The 26,522-nt window shown below is 43.7% G+C and overlaps 1 protein-coding gene across 1 annotated transcript in view; it reads left to right on the plus strand.

Annotated features, from left to right (window-relative positions):
- CACNA2D3 (calcium voltage-gated channel auxiliary subunit alpha2delta 3) overlaps positions 1–26,522 on the plus strand; it is a 1,058,385-nt gene that overhangs the window by 862,641 nt on the left and 169,222 nt on the right. Inside the window, exons 22-27 of the mRNA XM_004368627.2 lie at positions 919–964; positions 1,110–1,207; positions 3,534–3,627; positions 6,542–6,637; positions 13,008–13,129; positions 15,856–15,936. Coding sequence (XP_004368684.1) covers positions 919–964; positions 1,110–1,207; positions 3,534–3,627; positions 6,542–6,637; positions 13,008–13,129; positions 15,856–15,936 — 537 coding nt within the window. The remainder of the gene's footprint in view (positions 1–918; positions 965–1,109; positions 1,208–3,533; positions 3,628–6,541; positions 6,638–13,007; positions 13,130–15,855; positions 15,937–26,522) is intronic.

The raw sequence follows: 26,522 nt of genomic DNA on the forward strand, positions 1-26,522 counted from the left end.
ATTCTTGAAAAATAAAGCAGGATTGTGCAATAAGTCTATTCTTTTACTGTTTATTGTATACAGTTGTATTTGAGGGGGCAGCTGGAGGCCTGAGTGCAGTAATACGCTGGTAGTCATTTTGGAAACTGTGTATCCTAAAATAGGCTGTAAGCATCATGCGAGTTCCTAGGTCATAATTCAGAAGTGTCTGTCTGCTGATGGCCTACGAAAATCAAGTTAAAAGACACTGCAAGTAAAGAGAGGGTGATTTCATAGAGGTCAGGTGGCCTGGAGCATTTTATGAAAACTCCCAGGTTCCCTGCAAGCCCCTGTTCCCCTAGCTATCTTTGCAGACTGACGACTCTTTTTCACTTAGTATCCTGAAACAACTAGCTATTTTTGCTGCTCAGACACAGTTGAGTATTGGCCATTTCATATCATTCAGCCTATAATTTCATCCTCGCAACCACCCATCAGTTAGGGACTATTATTATTCCTGTTTTTCACATAAAGGAACTGACATTTAGGAAAGTTAAGTAACCTGTCCAAGGACACACAGGAGTAAGGAGCCCAGCCCTGTTTTTGACTCAGACTATGTGGGCTCCAAAGTCATTGTTTCTACAGCTGCTAAGCTTCTCTCCGAGTACTCATGGTGTGGCGTTTGTCTTCAAGTAGTCAGTGAATTTCTGGGATACACAGCCAGGCAATGCCGCATGGTGGGTGAGAGAAGCAGACGCAGGGGAGAGTTCCGCCCGGGAGGAGAACTTGTTTCCTTTGGGCAGAGTTCCTGTTCCCAGCCAGAACCCTTTGGGTTGATGTCCACCTTAACCCACTCCATGGCCCTGCCCTGGAGTACCTGAAGCACAAGGGAGGATGAGGGGGAGTCAGTGCCCCATGTGGGCAGTACGTTCTCATTAACCCCTTCTCCTTGACCTCCAGGCCTTCACGACCTAGAACACCCTGATGTGTCCTTGGCAGATGAATGGTAAGAGTTAAAGAGTCCTTCATCAGCACTGGTCTTTGTTGCCTTCTTTGATTTCATGTTGCTTGTGCTCCCTTGCCGAGTTCTCCTGGTGCAGAGGAAAAGGAAGGCAATGTTCTCGATACTGACATGCTCTTGTTGTTCTTAGGTCCTACTGCAACACTGACCTACACCCTGAACACCGTCATCTGTCGCAGTTAGAAGCTATTAAGCTCTACCTCAAAGGCAAAGAACCTCTGCTCCAATGTGAGTCTTCTTTCCAACATGTGTTGGGTGTGCATGTGGTAGTGGGGCAGAGTGAACACAAAACCATGTTTTGCCTTAGTTTTCAAGGGAAGCTTTGCTTTGGCAGAAACCATCAGTTACATTAAATCCAGCTAAATGCCTGCGTCCTGTAGAAATGGGAGATAAGAATGTGGATTACCAAAAGTCACACAGAATCTCCAATCCAGGTTTAACCCTTTGCATTGGATTTGTCCACCTACCAAGCTATTTAGTTGAGCACTTGAATAGGAGGGAACTATTGCACCTGGGAGGGGATGGTAAATGCCCAGGCATCTAGCTCCCTGATTTTACAGATGAGCAACCAGGGCTGTAAATAGAACTTGTCTCATCCAAGGCTGTAATGTTGGTATCCTGGTTCTCTCGAGAGTGGGGTCACCATTGTCACCTGGTGCCTCTTGTAGTACATGTTCTGCTTCCTCTCCCCCTGCCAAGTACCCTCTGGGTTTTTCCGGAGGTGGGTCTCAGTGAGAAAGAAATGACCAGCGGCCAGTGTAGAGGTGGTGGGCACACTCGCCAGGTGCAGGAGCAGACCTGATGCTATCACAGGTTAGTTCCAGTAACTGAAGTTGGCGCAGGGGGGAAGTTCACGAAAAGTGGGCCTGGCACCTGCCCCCACCACCAGCGAATATCGTTTATTGAATGATGGAAAAAGTACTTTATTTACGTTATCTTATGGAATAACCACAGCAACCCAACAAGTGTCAGGAGGGTATCCAGCTACTGAATGACATCTCGGTGGGATGGATTTCCATTTTGGAATGTACCCTGGCAGGGAAAGGATCAGGTGGCTATCACACAGGCCCAATTTCTCATCTTCTTTGACCTGTTTTAATGACATATTTAAAAAAAAAAGTATAGAGATAGTATAGGGACAGCCTTATATTCACAAGTTGGCTTTATCAAATCTTAATATTTTGCCATATTTGCTTCATGTGCTTTTTGAGGAATGAAACGTTAAAGTTAATGATGAAGCCCCTGGGTATCCCCACCCAGTCCCATTTCCCTCTTTCCCTCCCGGATAGAACATCTGCCCTGAATTTGTTAATCACTTCCATGTATTTCGTATCATTACTACATATGTAGGTATTCATAAACAATATGGAGCATTGTTCTGTAAATTAAACTATGCGTATATACATATATGGGCCCTGGTGGCGCAGTGGTTAAGTGTTTGGCTGCTGACTAAAAGGTTGGCAGTTCGAATCCACCAGCCGCTCCTTGGAAACCCTATGGGGCAGCTCTACTCTGTCTTATAGGGTCGCTACGAGTCAGAATCAACTCGACGGCAACAGATTTGGTTTTGTTGGTTTTATATACACACACTATATATACATATACACACACACATATATAAACACACACATATATATATATAGCACCATATTATATGTATTGTTCTGCAACTTGTATTTTTACTCTTTGTGTTGTTGAGGTTCATTTGGGCTGATCATTTAGCGCTGATGCGTTTGTTTGAATTCGTATATAGAATTCCATTACATACCTATAGCTCAGTGCATCCATTGTGCTTTTGATAATGTGTTGTTTCCAGTTTTTGCTTTTACAGCAAAGCTCCTTTGTCTTCTTGGATCCCAGCTAAGGGGAGAGCTGGCCTCCCTTATGGGGTAATTAGTTGCCGTATCTGCGATGTGATTGGAGGGCTCTAGGATGCCTCCTCTACACTCAGTGATGGCTCCCTCATTCCTTGGCCTCTTCCACAGACTCTACCAGTAGTCACTTTGAATAGGGACTGATATTCCCCTTTGATATAAAAAAAAAATTCTTAAATGGAAAGACTCACAAAACTCAATGACTAAGTCCCATTAGTCATTAAGTTATCATATCTCTTTCCCTCCTTACAACCGACTAAGATCAGAGCCCTGAAGAGAATCGCAGGTTTTGATAGAGGACAGAAATGGGCTTGACAAGAGCAGACTTCTGCAGGAGTACTGCCTTCTGTACCCCGCACTTCACATCTCGGTGCCAGCATGTTGATCCATGGCCTGAACTACTTAGATGGGGAGAGAAAGCAGACAGCTGAAGTGTGATCCACCCAGGGGTCTCAACTGACTGTTGTCTCTTCCAGATGCATTAGGGGGCCCGTGTATTGCTAGCCTATCAGGTATCAGAACTGTGTTTCCTAGTTTTGGCTAGAGGGAGATTAACTCATAAAGCAACACGCGTGTGTGAGAAAGGAGCCTGATGATACTGTAGAGTGAGCCTGGTGAGTGCTTGTCCCCTCTTGGGAGTTCAGCCAAAGCTGTCTCCTCAACTGTGCCCCTCTGAACAGGTGATAAAGAATTGATACAAGAAGTCCTTTTTGATGCCGTGGTGAGTGCTCCAATTGAAGCATATTGGACCAGTCTTGCCCTCAACAAATCTGAGTAAGTGGTTGCACGTGTCCTTCTTCCATGGCCATTTCCTCACAAGTGGTCCAAAATATGGTTATGGTTTAAGAACTAAAGTGTTTTAGGAGCCTGGTGTTAAAGTTCTTTAATTTTCCCCAAAGCTCCAAACCACAAGAGCTAGAGCAGATTAGCGGCTCTGGCTTGGATGGCGAGCTCCTGGGTTTGACATATAATTTGTTTGAGTTTTAACATGACATGAAATTTGGTATGCTGAGGTAGGGTGACACTTCCGAGAGAGAGGGAGGTGGAGGAGCACTTTGCTTCCCGCCTTGCCATGGCTTCCTCTGTTTCAGAGTCTTGAGGGAATTTGGGATCTGGGCCAGGTTAGGTTGTGAAGAGGACGGGGAAGTGAGAGCTCGATTTCATTAGAGTGTCAAATATAACCCTGTGGTTTTATTTCTGAAATGGGGTATGTCGGGGGGGCAGGCGACGGTAGTTGTCATCAAAGGCTAGGATGATACTGCTTTAGCAGCTTATTATTATTACTGTTATTTTCAGTAACTATTAAAAGATTAAAAATAAGTTCATTTCTTTTTTTTATACTCTCACGCCATACACTCTTCAGTTCTCTCTTTTCTGTTGTTCATAAGCTCCGTTCTTCCTTTCATCTTCCCTTCTATATATTCTGTCATTCGTTCTGTTCTCATTTTTCATTCATTCATTCATTCATCCACTACTGATCATGCATTTGCTATGTGCCAGGCACTGGGCTAGGTGTTGGTGAAATGGGCGTGACCAAGACAGACATAGCCCTTGCCATCACAGTACCAATGGTATAGAGTGCGATATGTTGCTTTGAAGAGAAGTAGTGGAGTGTAGACTGGAACTTAAAGGCCTGGAGTGGAGATGAACAGCAAGGAAGGATTTCCTGAGTAGAAACTAACTCAAGGGTTAGGAAGTATTCCAGGGAGATGGAATGGCATATGCAAAAGCCCTGAGGTGAGAAAGTATTTGACGTATTTGAGGAACTGAAAGAAGGCCAACATAGCTGAAATATAGAGAGTAGGCTGGAAGATGTTGGGAGATGAGGCTGCAGAGGGGCCAAATGGCTCAGGGCCTCGGATGTCCGGTTAAGGATTCTGGATTTTATACTACAAGTATTAGAAAATCACTGAAGGATTTTAAGAAAGGGAAGGACATGATCAGATTTGCATTTTTTAAAAAAAAAGATCCCTCCACTGCTATGTAAAGAATAGAGTATAAGGGGTAAGAATGGTAGTAGATGCTCCTGCAGGATTCCAGAGGATTTGCCACTTGGATCAGGCCAGTGGCAGTGGGCACAGGGAGAAGAGATGCACTTGTGGTATGCTTCAGAAGTAAGACCCACAGCACTTGATGATGGATTCAGTGTGGGAGGTGAGGGAGGCTGAGCCATCAAGGATCGTTTCTAGGTTTATGACATGAGCACCTGGTAGATGATGTTGCCATTTCCTAGCACAGGAGACAGTGAAGGAAAAGAAGGTTTGGGGCTGGGTATAGACAGAGTTCCCTTCTAGACATTTTAAGTTTAAAATGGCTGTAAGTCTTCCAAGTGGGTATGTCAGATAGGCAGTTTCATACACGACTCTGTCACTCCAAAGAGAGACCATCATTCATATGTGTGGGGCTGTCCTTGAACTGCTTACCTACATGGGTCATATTGGTGGTTGGGAAGGAGTCAAACCCTCTCTTGGGGTTGCTTTCTCTAGTGGAAATGTTTCTTTTAGGCTCTCATGAGACTCAGACTCTTAGGCAAAGATTGCAGATTCATTCCTAACACATGCTAGAGATTTCCAAAATGGTAGCTTGCTTTGTAGTCCACATCTGTAACTGATTGGACAACTTGGCTTTCCGATTTGGTGTAGGCTACAAGCAGAAACAAATGCATAGCATTGGTTTTTATTCACCCCATAAGTACTTAAAGGTAGCATTGACCACTTTGCTGTGCTGTCAAAGATCAAGTAACCAAATGATCTTATATTGAAGATGACATGGATAATGCTTTGGATCAAATTGCTACTAGCATCTAGGGCAGGGAGGCAAACTCAGGAATCGGCATTCTCGTCATACTTTTATTGTAGAATAAAGTTACATGTTTGTGGAGGAAGGCCATTTGCTTCTTTGGAAGGAAAAGTATGCATGCAAATCTTCTGGGAGACATGTTCAAACATAAAATTTGCCTTGGAAGTTTAAACAAAATCATCTTTACTGAATTTTCCAATTAGTTTCCCTGGCTAAGGCCATTCTTAGGGTTCCAGCAAGCATCCTGCAGAGCTGTTTGAAGAAGGCAAGGAAGCAATTTCTTTACTCATGTTTTCGGGTTTACTATGAGGCTAAGGAGCATGCTGTGATAGAAGCTCTAAGTCGGTGCCCCCACAGCTCTGTGGGATTCAGGTCCTGGACGTTTCTAGGTATGGGACACCACAGACTTGATTTAGTGGTTCAGACGCTTATTGTCTCTAAGGACAGATGCCACTAACAGTCCCAGCACATACAATAGACTTGGTAGCATCAAGTCAAAAAGCTAACTCTAGAGATAGTTCTTCCTCTCCTCAGAGTAGCTCTCATTCTCAGAATTAGCCTGCACTCTCAACCTTACACCCAGAATCTTGAGATAAAGGCGAGTTTAGGGTTGGGGGTACATTTTCTTATGCTGCTCGTGTTGGCAAAGAGTTCGTTTTTCCTGCAAGAATCACCCTGCAAACTTTTGAAGGGGGCAAGAGTTTGCATCCTGTTCTGGAGGTGTGTGAGTATGAGAGTGAGTGTGTGTGTGTTTCCATCATTTCTTTTCAAGTTCAGCTTTCAAAACTGCTATTTCACACAACATTTCCTGAGTCTTAGAATGCAGAAGGCATTATCTGTTTGCAGACTGTCTGGAAGCATCCCCCTGATGTCTGCTGCTCTGTTTCAGGAATTCTGACAAGGGTGTGGAGGTCGCGTTCCTCGGTACTCGCACCGGCCTCTCGAGAATCAACCTGTTCGTTGGTGCTGAGCAACTCACCAGTCAGTAAGTAGGGGGGCTTCTTTGCAGGAGAGCAGAGCAGGATGCTCCTGAAATGGGACCTTCAAAGGGAAGCTGGTTTCATTTCTCCATTCCGCCGCTGAGAAACAAAATTCAGGCCACCCCAGCCTGTTGACATGCTCCTCTCTGTTCTACCCTGGGGGCCGCAGTGTGGGTGTCCACCTGCCTGTTGGCCCTTCCACAGCCCTTTGTTCCTCACACGCCTTGGCTTCTGTCCACCATCCTGGAGTCCTCTCCCACTCTGGTGAGTCATCTTTGAACTCAGAAGATGGTGCGGCTGCTGGCAGAGCAGCCAGAGGGAGGACACGCTGGTCTCCTGACAGATGGCTTCAGGGCATTCATATGTTCTCGAACTCTGCTGAGGAATTCTTGTCTGTCCAAGAGTCAGTGTTTCAAGTCTGCTGTTTGTTTATTTGTTTATGTTTTAATAAACCTCCATGCCTCTGCCCTTAGCCCGCGGGACTGCAGAGCCCCACAGCAGGGGTGGGTATTCTGGGTGTGCTCAGGTTGGACTTCCTTATGCTTCCGAGGATACCTGGGTGAATGGTGGGCAGAGTGTTCCTGAGTCCAGTACCCAGCGCTATATAAACCACTGCTCAGTCCCTGTGTCTTCAGAGAGCCACGAGCCCTTACCTCATCACATTGTTCTATGAGAGCTGGTAGATGGTCTGGCAAGTCTTTTCTGAGCCCAATAATAAGTTCTCTCTCTTTTTTTTTTTTCCCTGAAGTAAGAGGCATTACTAGGCTAGGGACAAATGGAGTTTGAAGATGCAGAAAGTTCGAGTGTGGTTTGCAAGTGTGTATGTGGGAGTCCACAGGTTACAATGGAGCCTCATACACCCTGGCCTTCAGGATACCCGGTGGGGGAGGTGGGGGTGCTGAATAACCAAGCCACAGGGTGGCGCCAGTTTGAGAGGGCCTGGCCCAGCAGGAGCCCAGGGAGGGGATGCTCACCCTCCATCGAGGCCCAGCTGGGCAGTGCTGCTTGCCTGTTAGATGAGGCCCTAGCCCCAAACATACCAAACCAAGCCTGGAAATGGGAAGACCGGTTTTTCCATGTTATGGGGGACTGGCTTTTAATTCTCATTCCACGACTTTTTCTTCCTTAGCATCTCACATTTATCATTTGTAAGTTTGACTATAGTTGTGACTTGATTTTTTTTTTAAGCCATCTTTAACCATTGACCTCCGAAGAGTTGTTCTTTCCAGAGGGCAAGTCCCTAGGAAGGACTAGAAGTGTCAAGATACACATTGCCTTCTCCTTTTAGGATTCCAAGGGGCTAAGGGAGACCCAGGAATAGGTTTTCTAATGCTCAGAGAGGAAGGCTATTGCTGGTAGTGAGAGTAAAACAAACGAATAAGAAAAATAATAACGACAAAACATGGCACCTTGCTGCTCTGAGATCTGGGTCCTTGTGAAGTATTTGAAAGATAACAGGACTGTGCTTGGGATGCTCGGAGAGTGCCTGGCTTGTCCATTGCATCTTCACTCTGCTCGTCTGTTGAAATACGAGGCAGTGACCCCCTGGGCTATTGAGAGGATCAAAAAAATGGAAGATGTAGAGCTGCTTTGGGAAGCTGAAAATACCTGTAACTGTGAGTTCTCGTCCCTGTGGTTTCACCCTGACCCAGAAAACAAAACAAAACAAACAAACAAAAAAAAAAACAGACCTGTTGCCATCGAGTCGATTCTGCCCAATAGAGTTTCCAAGAAGCACCTAGTGGATTTGAACTGCCGACCTTTTGGTTAGCAGCCGTAGCTCTTAACCACTACACCCCCAGGGTTTGCCTCCACCCAGAGTGGGTGGGTACTCAGTGAATATCTGAATGGATGGATGATTCTTCTACCTGAAAGAAACTTGTATCACTGACTCATGTAGAGGCACCTTGACATCTATTATTTCAGGGTCTTTTACCTGCCTACCCCCTCCCAGCAAAGGGTCTTCATGGAGACTCAGTTTTTTTGGAGGATACACCTTTAGCCAGGGCTAGGAGCTTTTAGAATTTCTGATTTTTTTTTTTTTTTTCTTTTTTGATAAGGGCATACAAGGAAGAGCTCAAAGCACTGGGACCTGTACTCAGAGTTAGCGTGCATTCTCTGGCCTTGCACCCAGAGAGTGCTAGATAGTATGAAGTTTCCACCCCAGAGCTAACTCATCCTGTCTTCAGCCTCCTGCACTGAGATCCCAACTCCTATCCCTACCACCCGTGTTTGGAAGTAGGCCGGTTACAGTTCATGGCCTCAGTAACATGACCATCATCTCGAAAACCCGCAGCGTGTTCTGTGCCTTCAGTGTGGCCTCTTGTATCACCACACATGTGGCATCTAGTGATGTCAGCCTTTACAGTGTGGCTCCTGGTCTCCTCTGCAGTCTGCATGTAAGAGACGACCACATCAAGCCTTCTAGTTGACCCAAAGAGAATGAAAGAAACCCTTGGGCCTTAATACTCCCATGTATTTGTCCAGTTTACATAGCCCTTTCACATATGATGTTAAATTCTAACAATATCTTGATAAGGACGATGCTCTTACAGGTATTCCCCACTCTTCGAAAGTTCACTTTGTGCCACTTTGCTTTTACGAAGGACTCACATCAGTACCTGTTTTCACTAACCAAAAGAAACCTGAAGAGGGTTTTTGCTTTTACGAAAAAAGGCGAAAAGCAGAAATAGCGTTAGTGTTTGTTTTGCAGCGAGGCATCAAAGAGGCAGTGCACACCCCGAGCAGCAAGAGTGGCGGCGCCAAGCTCCTTCCCCAGGAACTACGCTCAGCATCTCAGCATCAAGCCGCTATAGCTTTCAACTGTGTCTGTGAAACTACACTGTAACATGTGTTATTTCTACTTTATTTAGGCTGCATGTATTATTATATCATTCCTGCTTTTACTATACGTTAGTGTTATTTTAGGTTTTATGGAGCCCTGGTGGCCAGTGGTTAAGCATTCGCCTGCTAACCAAAAGGTCGGCAGTTCAAATCCATCAGCCACTCCTTGGAAACCCTATGGGGCAGTTCTGCTTTGTCCTGTAGGGTCGCTGTGAGTTGGAATCAATGGCAACGGGTTTGGTTTTGGGTTTTTTAGGTTTTACGTGTTATCTGGTATGGTTTGGTAGGTGATTTTATGGGTCTGGGAACGCTAAAAAAATTTTCCGATACAGATTAATGGTAAATTCTTCTTTGCTCTATGTCGTTTCAGCTTACAAAAAGTTTTATAGGAACACTCTACTTTTGGACAGTGGAGGAAGCCTATATTCCCATTTTATAGATAACTGAATAAGGGCTCAAACCCTCAACTACTTACCCAAAGTCACTGTATTAGTTATCTAGTGCTGCTATGACAGAAATACCACAAGTGGATGGCTTTAACAAAGAGAATTTATTCTCTCACAGTCTGGTAGGCTGTAAGTCCAAATTCAGTTTGCCTGCTCCAGGGGAAGGCTTTCTCTCTGTCGGCTCTGGCAGAAGGTCCTTGTCATTAGCCTTCCCCTGGTCTAGGAGCTTCTCAGGCACAGGGACCCCAGGTCCAAACGATGTGCTCTGCTCCCGGTAGGTACTGCTTTCTTTGTGGTATGAGGCCCCCTTGTCTCTCTGCACACTTCTCTCTTTTATATCTCAAAAGAGATTAACTTAAAACACAGTCTAATCTTGTGGATTGAGTCCTGTCTCATTAACATAACTGCCTCTATTCCTGCCTCATTAACATCATAGAGGTAGGATTTACAACACATATGAAAATCACATCAGATAACAAAATCGTGGACAGTCACACAGTACTGGGAATCATGGCCTAGCCAAATTGATACACATTTTTGGGAGGACGAATTCAATCCATAACAGTCACCCAGCTCTGCCCAGAACGTACACAGTCTCTCTTACACAATACCATGACAGCCTCTAGTACCTAGAACTATACTTTCATCTTAACCCAGAAGAATCTTTCTTCTTGAAGAACATTTCTGGGATTCTGCAGACTCAGGGCTCTCCTGCCTGCTTCTTCCTGAATCACTGCTTGGTAGTTGGCAGGGCCCTCCCTGCTTTCCCAGCAACCCAAGCCTTTTACATTAGCACCATTGCTAATGAAGATCAAGTGTTGCAGGATCCTGCTTGCTGCCCAAGGTACCAATTTGGTCCCAGGCAGCAGGGTACTGGTCACCCACAAGTGCAGTATCAGACCTACCACCTGCCACCCTCAAAGCCTAATCGTCACCATCAGTCTAAGCAAGGGTCACCCATACCTTCTAACTAAGCTAGTAGCGTATCTACTGTGACTCTGGCAGAAAGCCCTCTTGCACCACCATTAAGGGCTGCATGAGAAGGGCACCTTCTACCCTGTGGCTGTATGTGTCTCGTCCCTGAACAGAATTGCAGGAGTGGGAATGCCTTCTGCCTCACTGCAGCTGTGTCCATGGCCCAGCATTCAAGGTGGCTGTTCATCCTACCCAGGCCTGGGCAGTACAGATTTCTTCACACACCTGTGCCAAGTCTGGTTTCTAAAGACTCATGTCTAAAGAAAAAAAAGGGAAAAGAGTTTCAACATTTGTGATACCTGATGATTTTAGAATCAGGAAATGTTACCACTGAACACTGTAGAGCCAGAAGGGACTCGTCTGCCACATCGAGCCTGGACGTCCTTACATCCGGCATTCTGAATAGTGCAGAGGCTCTCTGCACCCTTTCAGTTCCACTAATGACTGCAAAGTCGATCTTCTGATTGAGAGCGGAGGGCTTTTGCCAAATTTAAAAAAAGAAAGAAAAAAATCTCAATTTTTGGAGAATCGTCATGTTGGTGAGAGTTCGTAAACAAGCCTAGTTTTGGTCTACTATGACCAATTCTAGGTAGCATGACATTTTATAGGGGTATCGACAGTGAGCATTTATGTTGAAAACTGGCCATACTCATGGGGAGATTTGAAAGAATGAAGAAATACCATTTTAAAAAGACAAAAGAAATTGTCTTTAGCACTCATGGAGCTCTTACAGAGGTATAAGAAGTGGTTTATCCCATGATCATTAAGCATATGTTGAGTGCCAGGCTCTGGGGATGATGAGAAAACTAAGTTCTCTGCCCTTAGAGAAGAATTAGGACATGCCGGTAAAAGTTACAGGGAGGCCCAGTTCAGTGCCATATAAGAACTTTGAGAGGTAGGCTCCTATGACATAGGCTTCCTCTCAAAGGGATGAGCTCTCCGTCTTTGAATGAGGTTGAAGGATCACTAGTTGACCATACCTAAAACTACAGAATGCTTTCCTGAATTGGATCTCAAATTCTAATAACCAACAAGTTGTAACTTAGCATATAAATTCAACCATATTAAAACAACATAGAATATTTAAATATTCCTTACCGTGCCCTATGTGATCCACCTCTATGCTGCAGACTACTGGATTGAAAGGTGGCACCATTTCTGGTGTAACTGGCTGCCTTTTCGCTTCATACACGTTGTCCCCTGATGGCTCTCCTCTCCTGAAAGATCTCTGCAGAGTATGGACTAGCCAGGAGGTCATTTTCCGCCCCTGAGTTGTACCATGACAGTCAGGATGAGACACTAAGGTCCTGGAGAGTATAGGGGACTCTTCAGAGACAAGTCAAGCCGACAAACATTCATTGGGACCGCAGAATATTTAAGACTGTGGAGGGATGTGAAAATATGAAGAAAAGATCCCATCCTCAAAGACCTTGGGGGGTTTGGGAGAACATGACAAGTGTGAGGATAAGGCCAATGAAAGGGAAGGCTGCGTGAGAGCAGCTGAGGCTGTGGGACCCAGAGGAGGAGGAGGAGGTTTGCGCTTGGTTACATGGATTTGTGTGGTGTATGGTCTTTGAGGTGCACCGAGAAAGGAGCATGATTTTAAAAGAAAGCGATGGGGAGGAGAGTATGTGTAGCTTCCTGGATAGAAGGAAACACTATGGGCAGAAGGCAGGGACGGGCGAGGGATTTACAGAGGGGACCATAAGCAGTTCAGTTTGACTGGAAAGTAGAGAGGTATGAGAAGAAAGAGCGAAGATTCCAACATGGGCCAACTTTTACCTCCTTTTTACTTTTTCTAAGAAGAGTAAGATACGCTTAAGAAGTTGGTCTGTTACGTGTACTTCAGGGCAAGACAAGGCTCCCTGTTTTAAAGGAGGTTTTGTTATTGCTTCAGGCTGAAATCTACTGCCAGAGCTCTGCAAGGTATTTCTGAGTAACCTTGGGTATGCATTGCTGGCCCAGGTCCCCTCTGTTCTGAGAAAGATAGGTCGGGATTCTAAGAGCTAACACTGGGTTTATCCAACAAAGGCTGTTGGGAGAGGCACCTCTGTTGGTCTTTTCTTTGCTAAGTGTTACAGTGCTTTTCTTATTCTTTTTCCATTTCAAGGGATTTCCTGAAAGCTGGAGACAAGGAGAATATTTTTAATGCAGACCACTTTCCTCTCTGGTACCGAAGAGCTGCGGAGCAGATTCCTGGGAGTTTTGTCTACTCGATCCCATTCAGCACAGGTGGGTGCCCTTGTTGGAGGTGGGCCGTGTCTGTCTTGTCCTGCCTGCCTGGCCAGTGTGTGCAAAGTGGGGGGTGTTGTCTGAACACTGAGGGGAGTCAAGGTCAGCCTTGAGAGCCAGTGCTGAATATTGGCCAACGGTAAGCCAATAATAACCTGTTGGCCCACATGAAATGAAGGTTTTCATAGCCAAATGGTGCAAAAAACATTTCAGGAAGCAGGACTGGTATTTTGTACATTGTGGGACCTGAATACAAACTTCTCAGTAGATTTTTTTTTTTTTTTTTTTTTAATGTTGTCATGGCCCTCCTTAGAGAAGTTAAGAGAAACTTAATCTCCTTTGCCAGAACCTTTAGCAACCCACTTCACTTTGGAGGTCCACAATTTCCATTTCAGTGGAGGTGACTTAAATTGATATGCAGGAAGAAGGCTTGGACAGCCTTGTGCTCTCCTGACAGAGGGGTACTAATGAGAAGTGTGGAGCTGGTAATTTTTCAGTCCTCAGGTTTTATGATTTATGAAAACATCAAGGTGACCTCCCTCAGAAAAGAACCAAGTGCTGTCTTTTTTTTTTTTTTTTTTTTTTTTAAAGTCTTAGAAGAAATTGTGCAGAGGATCCTTTTTTACTTATCAGGGAATGGGCAGACAGTGTTATATTAGTATTACCCTTGTCTTTTTTTTTTTTTTTTTTTTTCAACCAGTCTTAGAAGCAAGAGAGCTGGAAATGCTTTTCAGTCGTACTTGACTTTTTCTCGTCTCATGCATCTGATATCTTTGATGGGCCCTTTGTGTAAGGTCAGACACTGGGCATGGTAGCAACTGTAGAGATGAGTGAAACCTGGCTCTGCAAACTTGGATTGCTCTGGACAGTTTCACCTGTAGTTGTATTTAATATTCGAGCCTTTTGTATTAATCTCTTACAAGCATTCCTAACTCAGCTTTCAGGGGTCTCTCCAGTTCTCAGTATGGAGTCCCTCTCCCTGAATCTAGATGACTTCTTATTTCCCTGAATGAAGACATTTACAGATACAGTGCTTTTGAAAGTCACAGAGGACATGTTAGCAAGAATTGTCCAATAATTTGTTGAACAGATTCGTTAAGATGAGGGTCCCCCATTCATGAAGCTATTCAAGGAAAGGCAAATATTATGGAAGAACTTCCTTCGCTTGCTGAGATTTCGGATGAGATCATCTGTTAGGTCCCTTTCAGGCCTATGAGTCTTTGAGTCTGTGCCCGTTTGCTGATGGGCCTGTGTGAACGCACTCCCATACACATGCATCCTTCTTGATGTAAATTTCCAGGTGACTGAGGCTCTTTCTATACAGTTAGGTGCATCAGACTTTATTGTTGAAAATATCCACCAACAGGCAGTAGACTCTGATTCTGCTGCACTCCTATCAATGATAACATGTCCATTCCACCAAGCAATCTCATCAGAGTTCCTTTTTCACAGTCCTCTAAAGAAAAAACAGAACTTAGTAGCTTCCTCAGTCTGGACTGGAATCATCAAGTCATTCTTTTGTGACAGTAGCTTTTGCCCAAAACTGAACAAGGAGGGGAGCAATGGGGGACGCGGGTGGTCCCCGAAACTGTCTTGTTTCTGTGTGTGCTTGTATGTTATATACCCGCATATCAGGTTGCTTTGTTAGTGTTAACGATTTTATCACCAAGAATTATATATGGAAAGAACAAGTTCTGTTTAATTAAGGCTGCAGTTAAATTGGTTTTTGGTAAATAGAGTTTTCATTATACTTTCAATGTAATCATAGAATGAAAGGAAATTTACCTTGTTCACAGTAAAGTTATGGATGATACAACATCTTAGGAGATTTCATGGCCCCTTTAGATTCAGAGAAAATGTTAGAAATCACCAAATAAAAGTCATTGTAGTGAAACTTTCTCTCATTTTCTCTACTGTGTGTTAAATACCTGTAAACACTGCTTAGACATGGATCAAGGGAAAATTCTTAATTGGTTCGGTCTTAAGGGTATCTAAATCCAGGTCTGCCTTTCAGCTGCTTCTCAATTCAACTGGATTCCATTCAACTCACATTCATCTAGTGACTTTATAAGGCAGTCTCCCCCAGTAACAATAATTAACTAGGGTGTTCAGAATTTGTGCTCAGGAGCTTTGGGTTCATGGGTATTGGAGCCATCGCGAGTAACTGAAAATCTCTTACTAGTAATACCATATCGTCACCACATTAATAAGAGTTTGGAGTAAGCAATCCATTCCAGCTTTCTCCCTGTTTAGAATGGTCTTGTTCAGAAACACTGGGCTTAGTATCAGAGTTTTATAGATCAGTAAAATGTTAACCAACAAATCAAAGCTAAGGCTCCCAACTCGTAGTCAAATAATTTCAGAACTTTATCTCATGCAGCTCTCCGTAGCTATATTTAGAGAGACAATATAAGTAGTAACCACAAACTACCAAAAACGTGGTCCCTTCATGGAGGTCAGTAATTTCAACGTGAGGAAGCTGAACATTCTCCAACGTGCATGCTGGTAACTTGGTGCATTGACTCCTTCGGGTCGATAGGACTGGCCATGTAGCTCTAATGGCTTAGGAGAGTTAGCAGATCACCCACAGCCCAGATTACTCAGGGCTCTGGGAACCGAGCCCCAGCACAATTTGCAGAATTGGTGACGTGGACGAATATGGTTACAATCTTAATGGGTACGTTATAAGTGTCTCCATTTTTGTCATGATGGTTTTTTTCTTACAGGAGCAGTCAACAAAAGCAATGTGGTGACAGCGAGTACCTCCATCCAGCTTCTGGATGAGCGGAAATCTCCAGTAGTGGCAGGTAAAAGATGGAATTCAGTCAATGAATATCATGTAAGTGTGGTGTCCACTCATTTGGCCAGTGAACTACTTCTGTATAACCTGTTTGTTCTCCAGAAAGTAGGTTTTGGGAGGAAATTAAAAATAACTTCTCCTCCACTTGATGTCATCTCCTTCAAACCAAGGCTCCGACGGCTGCTTGTGTTTGATTTGAAAATAGGAATCTTTCCCATGTTTTTGTTCCTAAACTCTTTGCCAGTAAAAACTGTCAGTACATGCAGAGGAGAACTTCTTGACAGTAGGTAGCATGCTCATTTAAAGTGAGCTCCAGCTCACCAACTCTATAGCAGTAGGATAACAGTAGGCATAGAAGAAAATTGTGGATTTGTTTTAGACAAACATAAGCTAAAATGTGCCCTTCTCCAGAGAGACTGCAATTTTCATCACCCTAATCCCACTGGGGAATTAGAGTTGGATATATCTGCAGGTGCTAGGTTTGGGACCAAGAGAAAGCCAAAACATTTTACAACTGAGAGTCTGGAATTGTGGGAGAAGCCCTGTCCCTAGTTGGCCTCATCTTTCAGGACTGTCAGTATATGTTCTGAGGCTGACTGGGGGCTTTTATTGGTGGGATTGAGAGTATAGAGCACGACAAGATTGCTATAGACACTCCTTTGAGAACAGCTGCTGACAAAAACAGGGCCTGAGACAGAGTCTGGCACATAGTCTGTGTCTGATAAGTAATTGTTGGATCCATTGGTTGCTGTGTGGGTGATACCTTCCATGTTCCATCCTGATACTGGCTAGGTTTACTAAAGGGAGTCATTTCGTTTTCAGGCAGCCTTCCTCTATAAGTTGTACCTTTTGGTGACTTTGAACATCAACTTCTCTCTTAGCATACTATTAATGTTTTTGTAAAGGAATACGAACGGACGCTTTTGAAATGGTTGTCTTGGGCTAGGAAATGCTACATTTCCTTTCTCCCACTTCATTTCTGACTTATCATATGCATTGTAATTGTACTAGTAGGGATTGAAAGATCTGGGGACAGCTGCCCTGGTTATTCCTGAGTTATAAGGTCGTGGCAAGGGAGATGGTCTCATGTGTCTGACGTGTAGCTCCTCTTGAACAAGGCAGAAACATAACTAATCAACCAGGGATCTGAGGATTCATTGCTGCTGACCTTAAATTTTGTCACTTAGTGTCTCATGTTCCTTGAGGAAAGTAGTAGATGGGGTCATTTCACTCAGCAGGATTTATTTTTGCTTAAGGGAGGTCAGGCTTGCTCCCGGCAAACCCAGCCAGCCAGCTATGGAGGTGTATTATCTCCCTGGAGCGGGGGCCACAGGCGGCAGCTGTCAGGATCATGGTCTGTCCAAAGCTGTCTGTTGGAATGTTCTATTTAATAACCCTCTCCTTGGGTTTCTCAGTCAGTCATCATGAAGGATGCGCTGGGTCAGCCTGGTCTGTGTCGGCCCTGGGGCCACTGCACCCATCCCAGCCACCTCTATCTAAGTTTACAAAATACACTCGAATGTTTGCAAATGCCTTATGTTTCATAAATGCTGATTTGGCTGAGTATAAGCCAAATGTGGACTCAGCCTGGAGAAGAGCATGAATTTTCCAAAGGATTTGGTGGTCTATTATTGAGTTACACAGCTGGTCAGAAACCACAGGCAGGTCGCGAGACACTGTTTGGCCCACTCCAGGTGCGTGAAAGAGACATCATCCTGTTTACACTACTCAGTGTATGTCCGTTGACCCTCATTTTCAGAAAATCATTATTGAGCAAGATGAAGAAATGAGGTCATCTGAGGAACTGTATTTAGTTCTTACCTTTTAAAACTGGTGATTACTAACCTTTTTAAAAAAAAAAAATGTTTGGTAGCATGCTGCTGTTGCTAACTGCGCTACTAAAGGAGCAAGGAGGGCGAACCCCACCTTTATCACTAACTGCATGACAAGGATCAGCATGAATCCTGTTCCCACCTGGAAGTGGACCCAGGCTTCACCTTCCCACGTCTCCATCCCTTGTCACCAGTAACTTCTTCTATGGCATGTCCACTCTCACCCTAACCACCCAGAGTAAGGTCAAAACATCCCTGGCCACCCAGGGCCAGGTCATCAGATACCAGCCATAGGCTCAGGAGTCTGCACAGCTCCCTGCACTTCAGACCAGCCAGCCCCTCTCTCTCTTTCTAGCCCCTTGGGGCTAGATTGCAAGCTGGGAAGACTCTGTCCTTCATCAACTGCCCATGCAGCCTTTGTCACCCAGCCACTCAAAAGCTGGTTCCCCCAAGTTAGGATTCTGTCCTTATGACTGCCTACGCAGACCTCTTCTGAATTAGCCACCCGAGCTAAGTCAGAATCCTGTTGCCCCTTGTAGGTTCATTAATTCTCTATAAGCCAAAAACCAAATCTGTTGCCATCGAGTCAATTCAAACTCATAGCAACCCTATAGGACAGAGTAGAACTGCCTCAAAGAGTTTCCAAGGAGCAGATGGTGGATTCAAACTGCTGACCTATTGGTTAGCAGCTGAGTGCTTAACCACTGTGCCACCAGGGCTCCAGTTGTCTATAATGAGTCACAAAACTTCACAGAGACTATTGCTTATACTTACAGTTACCCATTTGTTGTAACTAGAAAGGATACAAGCAAAGACACAAGTCAGGCAAGGTCTGGGAGTGTTCTGGGCACAGGGCTCCCATTGTCCCCAGAGACATGGCACCCTCTACTGTTCATGGATGCTCTCACCACTCCAGGAAGCCCCCCCCCCCAAAAAAAAAAAAAAAAGAGCTACAAGGTCTAGGGTCCCTTAGTCATTGAGATCTCGATAAATATGCATGACTGGGGTCCTAATGCATAGTTATGATCCATCCAATCAATGAAGATGCGTGACTGCATCATCCCCTTCCTCCCTGAAGTTAGTTTGCCACTTATGGGGCCTGTGTAAAGCAAAACCAAACATGTTGCCGTTGAGTCTAATTTGACTCATAGCAACCCCATAGGACAGAGTAGGAATGCCCCATAGGGTTTCCAAAGCTGTAAATCTTTATGGGAGCACATCTTTCTCCCTTGGAGCAGCTGGTGGGCCTACTGTTCAGTTAACAGCTGAGTGCTTAATCGCTGTACCACCAGGGCTCCAAGGCCTGTGTAGCCCCTGATGATTTACACATGTTTAAGTGTGGCCTGGCTAATTTATAAAACAAAATCCCCTTGATTACTGGCAAATTCCAAGAGCTTTTTTTCGGAAACTAGAGACACAAGTTCCAAATCAAGGTCTTTGTCCCACACAGGTAGGCATGAGGTAAAACAGAATTGTTCAGTTTTGACTGTGAAGGCTGTTTTGGGTGCTGCCACATAAAGGCAGTGACTTCAAGGGGCTCTTTGTACCCTCAAAAGCAGAGTGGCTACTTCAGCACATGCCCCAAGTTTCGTTGACTCTGATTGAACTCTCAACTGTGTGCTTAGGTTTGGTCATTTTCTTCAGTGTGTTCCCCTCAAATTAGGTAGACATTGTTCATCACTCTAAACCAAAGGGGTCATTTTAATTGGGGCAGAAGCCTTGTTTTGGCAGGTGAAGATGAAAATGTGAGTAGGATTGTCCCCCACCGGCATGCCTCCAGCAGCAGATGGGATATGGCCGACTGGCAGTAATTTGGGGTTTCAATGAAATCCTTCTGTTAAATCGAAATTTATCTGAAAAAAAAGTACAACAGCATTGCATAATGTATAACTTTGCAAATAATTACCAAGGACTGCTTTGAAAGGCCTGCCCCACTCTCAGGCCTAATCTGGAATTCTTGTGTTCATTGGCTGCGTGGGTCTGTTTGGGATAGAAAGAGTATTTTTGTTTTGTTTTGTGTTTTTTTGTTTTATTCTATTCTTTTTCTTTTTTTGTTGTTTTTTTACACAAAAATGCTTAGATACTAATCTATCAATGACAGCTTTGAAGAAAGGGCAGTCAAACTGGGCATGATTCCATTAATACGTCAACCTTGGTGCATAAATGAGCCCATCCATCTTCTTGGCCTGTGACATTGCTTACAGTCCTTCTCTTGAGGAGCCTGCCAGCTCTCCAGCTGCCACCAGTGTGCTGGATTTTCTTAATTGCTTTCCCACTGTGAAGAAAGAGGTGGTAGGACTTTCTCTTAGGCCTACCAAGGCTCTCCAGAGCCCTGGAACCTTCTGTGCGCGAGGCCCCTAATCCATTTTTCTAATGTTATTGGAAATGCAAACCTTGGATCATAAGGTCTACATAGATTTGCCACTCACTCTATAACTTGCTGAATGTGTACTCTTGGGTCTCTGAGGTTCGATCTAAAATAAAAACAAAACAAAACCCACTGCAATTGAGACGATTCTGACTCATAGTGACCCTATATAGGACAGAGTAGAACTGCCCTGTAGGGTTTCCAAGGCTGTAAATCTTTACAGAAGTAGACTGCCACATCTTTCTCCCACGGAACGGCTGTTGGGTTCAAAGCGCTGAGCTTTCGGTTGGCAGCCAAGCACTTTAACCATCATGCCACCGGGGCTCCTGCCTATCTAAAATAGGGGGTGGGTTATTACCTGTCTTGCCTTACTCGGGGTTGATTTGGGTATAAAATGAGAAAAAAAAAACTGGATATAAAGAAGTATAAACATGCTAACATTTGGGGTAACCCATGTTCATCTTCAAGTTAGTGTATTCATTCATTTGTTCATTCATTCTTTCATCCATTCATTTATTGATTCAATAAAAATTTCTTGAGTGCCTGCTTTATGCCAGGTACTCTAGATATAAATGAATGATAACCAGGTCCTGTCAATCAATAGCCCCTCCCACCAGAGGCCTGTGAAATAGCAACTTTTTTTTAAGCCATGTCTCTGCAGGGCAAGTGAGTTGAAAAGCTGAGCAATTACCTAGTGAATAAGCTTGTAGAAATCAATATCTGGAATCTTCTAGAAGTCAAGGACTTTGTCTTTTTCGTCTTTTGTCCCTCACAACATAACCCAGTGGAGTGCCTAGAGTGTAGAGGCTAGACCTCCATGAGAATTTATATTACAAACTAAACCGAACTTGTGGAAACCTGTTCGGCCTGTTTAGTTTGCAACAACAATACTGACTTTTTGTTAACTGGGCTTTCACAAGTTCCCTAGATCATGGCCTGTTTTCCATTCCCCTCTCAATGGAGTAACCCAGCCCTATAGACCGACAGCTATAGGCACTGCATCTGCCTAGGGTGGAAATGACCGGGAAAGGAAAAGAGATGCTCAGGGAGGAAGAACTGGGCCAAGCTGGAAGGTGTGACTACAGGGGACTTCCTCCCCTTCTCAAATGGTCTGTTTGACCTCCCCATTCTCCTTGTAGGCTTTCCCTCTGACAGACACACAATACCTAATCTCATGTTTTGTTAAGACTTCTCAATTTTTACGATAAGAACTAATGATTTCTAGATTATTTGCATTTGCTTTATAGTGTAGATTTAATACATTTTCAGAATCCAGAATCTCTCCTAAAAGCTTTCCATCTTCATTTCTTACATATATGAGAAGCTCTCCAAGGGCAAAGATATCCCGATTATCTTTTTATTCCCTGGGCCAAATTCAAAGACTGACGTGGTAGATGTGTGATAAATATTGGGCAAATAAAACATTCAGTGAAGATGAGCTTCGTTTTCACCTATTATATGTAGGTACATAAGCTTGTAAATTTTACAAGCCAGACACCCAGAACATAGTTCTTGACTAAAACTCTAATAACAGAAACATATAGCAGCTAAGATTCCTGTCCACACCATAATAATCTGATACAGAACAATATGACTATTTCAAGGAGTAGAAAAATTGTTGACCGTTCCATCCTAATGGTGACTATGTTGGACCAGTAGTTATCTCTGCATTAGCTGAGGTGTTTTCTGAGGTCTAAGCACCTAAGTGATGCTTAGAATAGCTTATCTGATCCGCAGCAGAGAAAGTAGATTACAGACATGAGCGATATTGGTTTCTTATAGAAACAATTTTTTTAACAGTTTTATTGAGGTATGACTTACATACCAAATCATCTGTTTTAAGTGTAGAAGTCAATGATTTCTAGTAAATGTGAGGGCTCTGATCTTCCAGCGGCTTCCTTTGCAAGGCACACAGACTGCAGTAGATCCATTCACTGGGGGAGATTGGAAAGTGCAAGTTACGTGGTCTTATTTGCATAATCCTAGGCCGTGTAATGAAGGAGAATGATTGATGGTAGGACAGAGATCCATTCTAACCAACAAATTGGGAAAGTGATTGGTTAACATCATTGACCATTAGCTATTGCTAGGTATGTGCTATTTAAACTAGGAATGTTGACTAGTGTAATATTTATTATGAACCTTCATTAGAGTTGGCTGAATAATGTTGGCAAAATTTTATAGCTAAACATTCAGATTGACAGCCTTCCTTTGGTGGGACTTCACATATTTGGTATGTATGAGTTGACTTACATATCAAGGATTGTATATCAAGCTACATGGATAAACCTCCACCTTGTTAAATCTGAGCAAAGAAAGGGTTTTATCTTGTCAGAAATTAGTGCTTATTGATTAAACCAGTGGTTCTCAACCAGGAACAGTTTTGCCCCCTAGGGAACATTTGACAATATCTAGAAACATTTTTAATTGTCACGACTGGGCCGGAGGTGTGCTACTGGCATCTAGTGAGTAGAGGCCAGGGATGCTGGAAAACATCTTGAAAAGCACAGGATAGCCCCTTATGACAAAAAATTATCTGCTTCAAAATGTCAGTAGTGCCAAGATTGAGAAATTGTGGTTTAAAGTGACCGGCAGAATTCAATTCTGGGCACTTTCAAATTCAGTGTTTTCTCTTATAGACTAACTTATAAAAAGATCTTGTTTCATTTATTCATTGTTTTTAATTCAGTCATTCAATAAATATATATTTAGCACCTACTATGTGCCCACTGCTGGGGATACAGCTGTGAACATGTACTTCAGAGAGCATTGTGGAATGTGTTGGGGGGAATGTTGGTTGATATAACAACAAGGACACTATTGGCATTGGATGCCTAGGGGCTGGCATGACTGTCCCACCCAATGAGGAATCGTTCCACCCAAATGCTGCGACACCCTCTGTTATGGTTAATTTTATGTATCAACTTGGCTAGCTTAAGGTTCCCAGTGGTTTTGCCAAACACTAGTCTAGTTGCTGTCATGGAATAGCAATCGTTGTTGTTGTTAGTTGCCATTGAGTCAGCTCCAACTCACGGTGACCTAAAGTATAACAGAATGAAATGCTGTCTGGTCCTGAGTCATCTTCATGATTATTGGTATGTTTGAGTTCATTTTTGTGCCGGTTGTGTCAGTCCATCTCATTGAGAATTTCCTTCATTTGCATTCGCCCTCAACTTTACCAAACATGATGTTCTTTTCTAGCTCTTGGTCTTTCTTGATGACCTGTCCAAAGTAAGTGAGTCAAAGTCTCGCCATCCTCAATTCTAAGGAACATTCTGGTTGTTTCTTCTAAGATGTATTTGTTCATTCATTTTGCAACCTATGGCATATTTACATGTGATTAAATCAGTTGGCCTTGGGTAGAACAGATTACCTTCCATACTGTAATGTAATGTGATCAATTTCCATGATATAATGTAATATAATTACCTTCCATAATGCAATGTAATCAAACAATCAGTTACAGTCATACCAGTATAGAATGCATCCTAAACCTAATTATTTCTGAGTTATAGAAAGGCCAGAATAGACAGAGATGCACACAGAGAGAAGACAGTGGGAGACAGAGGTATCTACAAGGATTTCTGGCAGCTACTAGAAGCTGAAAGAGACAAGGGAAGGACCTCCCCCTAGAGCCATGCCTGAATTTGGACTTGTCGCCTCCTAAACTGTGAGAAAATAAAGTTCTGTTCTTTTAAGTCACCCATTTATAGTATTTCTGCTCTGGCAGCACCAGGTGACCATGATACCCTCTGAGAACACTGAGCTGGAACAAGTTGATGGCATCAGAGAGTTTCCATTTGTGTGGGAGATACAGATAGCAGACAAGTACATGAATGGAAAGAAAGAAGGAAGGGGGAGGGAGGAGCTAATCTCCAGTAGTGGTAAATGCTCTACAGGAAATAGAGCAGGATAAAGAGATGAAGTATAGTTGGCAATGGCAGCGGGAGAGGGAGGGGCTGCACGCTCATGTTCATATGTATGTGCTTGTGATCAGGGAAGGCCTGTCTGTGGAGGCGACTGGGCAGAGATCTGAATGATGAGATACAGCTGCCATGCAAAGATCTGAGGGAAGACCATTTCAGGTACAGGCAGCTAACTTCCCCAAGAACCACATGTGAATCTAGAATGAGATTCCCCGTACGTGGTATGTCCATTTTACTGGTGATGAGTCTCTCAGGTTTTGGGGGTGTTTACTTGGATCTAAAAGCCTGGGTCTTTATCTAAAGTCGCCCAAGGCGAGTCTTTGCTTTAAATGTCAGGTAGGAGGTGGGGCTTCTTATTTGTTTGTTGTTTGTTTCCTTAAACTGACAAAGGGGTACAATGCAGGGACAAAAAGGGGTGGGACCAGTTAGGACTGACAACAACAAACTTTCTCGAAATGGCCTAGTGCTGTAGTTATAGATTACACTGTATGTATAGTGGACATGCAGCAGAATTTGACAGTCAGAATTGGCCACTTAGTTAACAGCTGCTGTGCATGCCACAGTGGCCAGTGACAAGGGCATGCTGAGGATTATTGCTCCAGGAATAAAAATAGCCTGGAATTTAGAGACACTGGATCCTCTCTGCCATCTCTCCAGGGCACTCACTCCTAAGCGTCACGATCTCTTTATAAACTGTATCAAACACCCCAACACAGGCTCCATTTATAAAATCAGCAAGAGAAGTTTGGGGAGAAGGTCCTGATACCAGGCTTCCATGTTCTGAACTGGCAAGTTAAGCCACCCATTGTGAGCTTTCGGTGGGATTTGGGCATTAAAGTAAATAAGAACCCCGTATTTAGAAATGATCACAGGGCTGTCCCTTACCCCTACTAGGCCTCTGTTTTTACATTTATAAAATGAGGGTGCTTGGTGCTTAGGTGGGATTTCTAACTGCCTGGTTTTTAAAGACAGAGATTTGTTTCATCATCACAGACAAAGAGATGAATTAACCAACATGGAGTTTTTCTCACACGCAGATTCAGCCTGGCTTTCGGGGTCCCCTGTTCCTCTTGAGAGAATGAAATGAGTTTATAGAAGTAAATTGCTTGGTGAATGGTTATAGTTGAGCACTAAATAATTGTTAGCTGCTAAATGACTGTTGCTGTTGTCATCCTTGTTAAGAATCACCGTGTTTCGCCCACCAGCATTCACTAACCAGTGCTTATTTCCATGTGTTGTTTTCTAAGCATACTTGCCTCTGGGAATATTACTACAATGTCCCCTAAAATGATAACTGAATGAGAAGGAAGCTAGCTATCTCCCATTATCCTCTGTCTTGAGATAAATCCTTATTGTTCAAGACAAAAAAAAAAAAAATCCAAAAACAAAACCTCAGGGTCAGAAATTAGAGTCTCTTGCCACACTGCATATCAGAACACGTTTTCACATACACATGCCCTGGTTACGCACTCAGCTGCTAACCAAAAGGTCAGCAGTTAGAACCCACCAGCTGCCGCAAAGGAGAAAGACGGGGCAGTCTGTTCCCTTAAAGATTACAGCCTTGGAAGCCCTACAGGGCGGTTCTACTCTGTCCTGTAGGGTCGCTCTGAGTCGGCGTCCGCTCAGTGGTACCTGGTTTTCTTTGTCTGTTTATGCCTTAGAGCAGCTGTTGGCAAGCTATGGCCCACAGGCCAAATCTAACCTGTCTCCTGTTTTGTTCTGTTTTAGTTTTATTGAGATATATTTCCTGAATATAAAATTCACCCATTTAAAGTGTTCAGTTCTGTGTTTTCAGTATATTCAGAGTTGTGCCACCATCACCGCAATCTAATTTTAGTACATTTTCAACACCCCCAAAAGAACCATCACTTCCCACTCCAGTTCCAGGCAACCCCTAATCTACTTTCTCTCTCTATGGATTTGCCTATTCTGGACCTTTCATGTAATGGAATCGAACGAAAAGTTGTCCTTTGTTACAGGCCTCCTTCACGTGGCATGGTGTTCTCAGGTGCGTCCATGTTGTAGCATGTATCACAGCTTTATTTTTTTATTGCTAAATAATATTGTATCGTATGGCTGTACCACATTTTGTTTATCCATTCGTTAGTTGATGGACGTTTAGGTTGTTTCCACTTTTTAGCTATTATGAGTAATGCTGCTGTGAACATTCATGTACAGCTTTTGTGTGGACATATTTTTTCAGTTATCTTGGGTATATACCCAGGAGTGGAATTGTTGGGTCATATGGTTATGCTTAGCATTTTGAGGACCTGCCAGACTGTTCTCCAAAGTGGCTACACCATTTTACATTCACACCCAACAGTGTATGAGGATTCTAATTTCTCCATGCCCTTGACAACCCTTGTTATGGTCTTTCTTTTTGAGTTTAACTATCATAGTGGAGGTGAAGTGATTTGCATTTCCCTAATTACTAATGATCCTGAGCATCTTTTCATGTACTTACTGG

This window comes from Trichechus manatus, unplaced genomic scaffold, assembly GCF_000243295.1.
Source record: "Trichechus manatus latirostris isolate Lorelei unplaced genomic scaffold, TriManLat1.0 scaffold00001, whole genome shotgun sequence".
Classification (NCBI taxonomy): domain Eukaryota; kingdom Metazoa; phylum Chordata; class Mammalia; order Sirenia; family Trichechidae; genus Trichechus; species Trichechus manatus.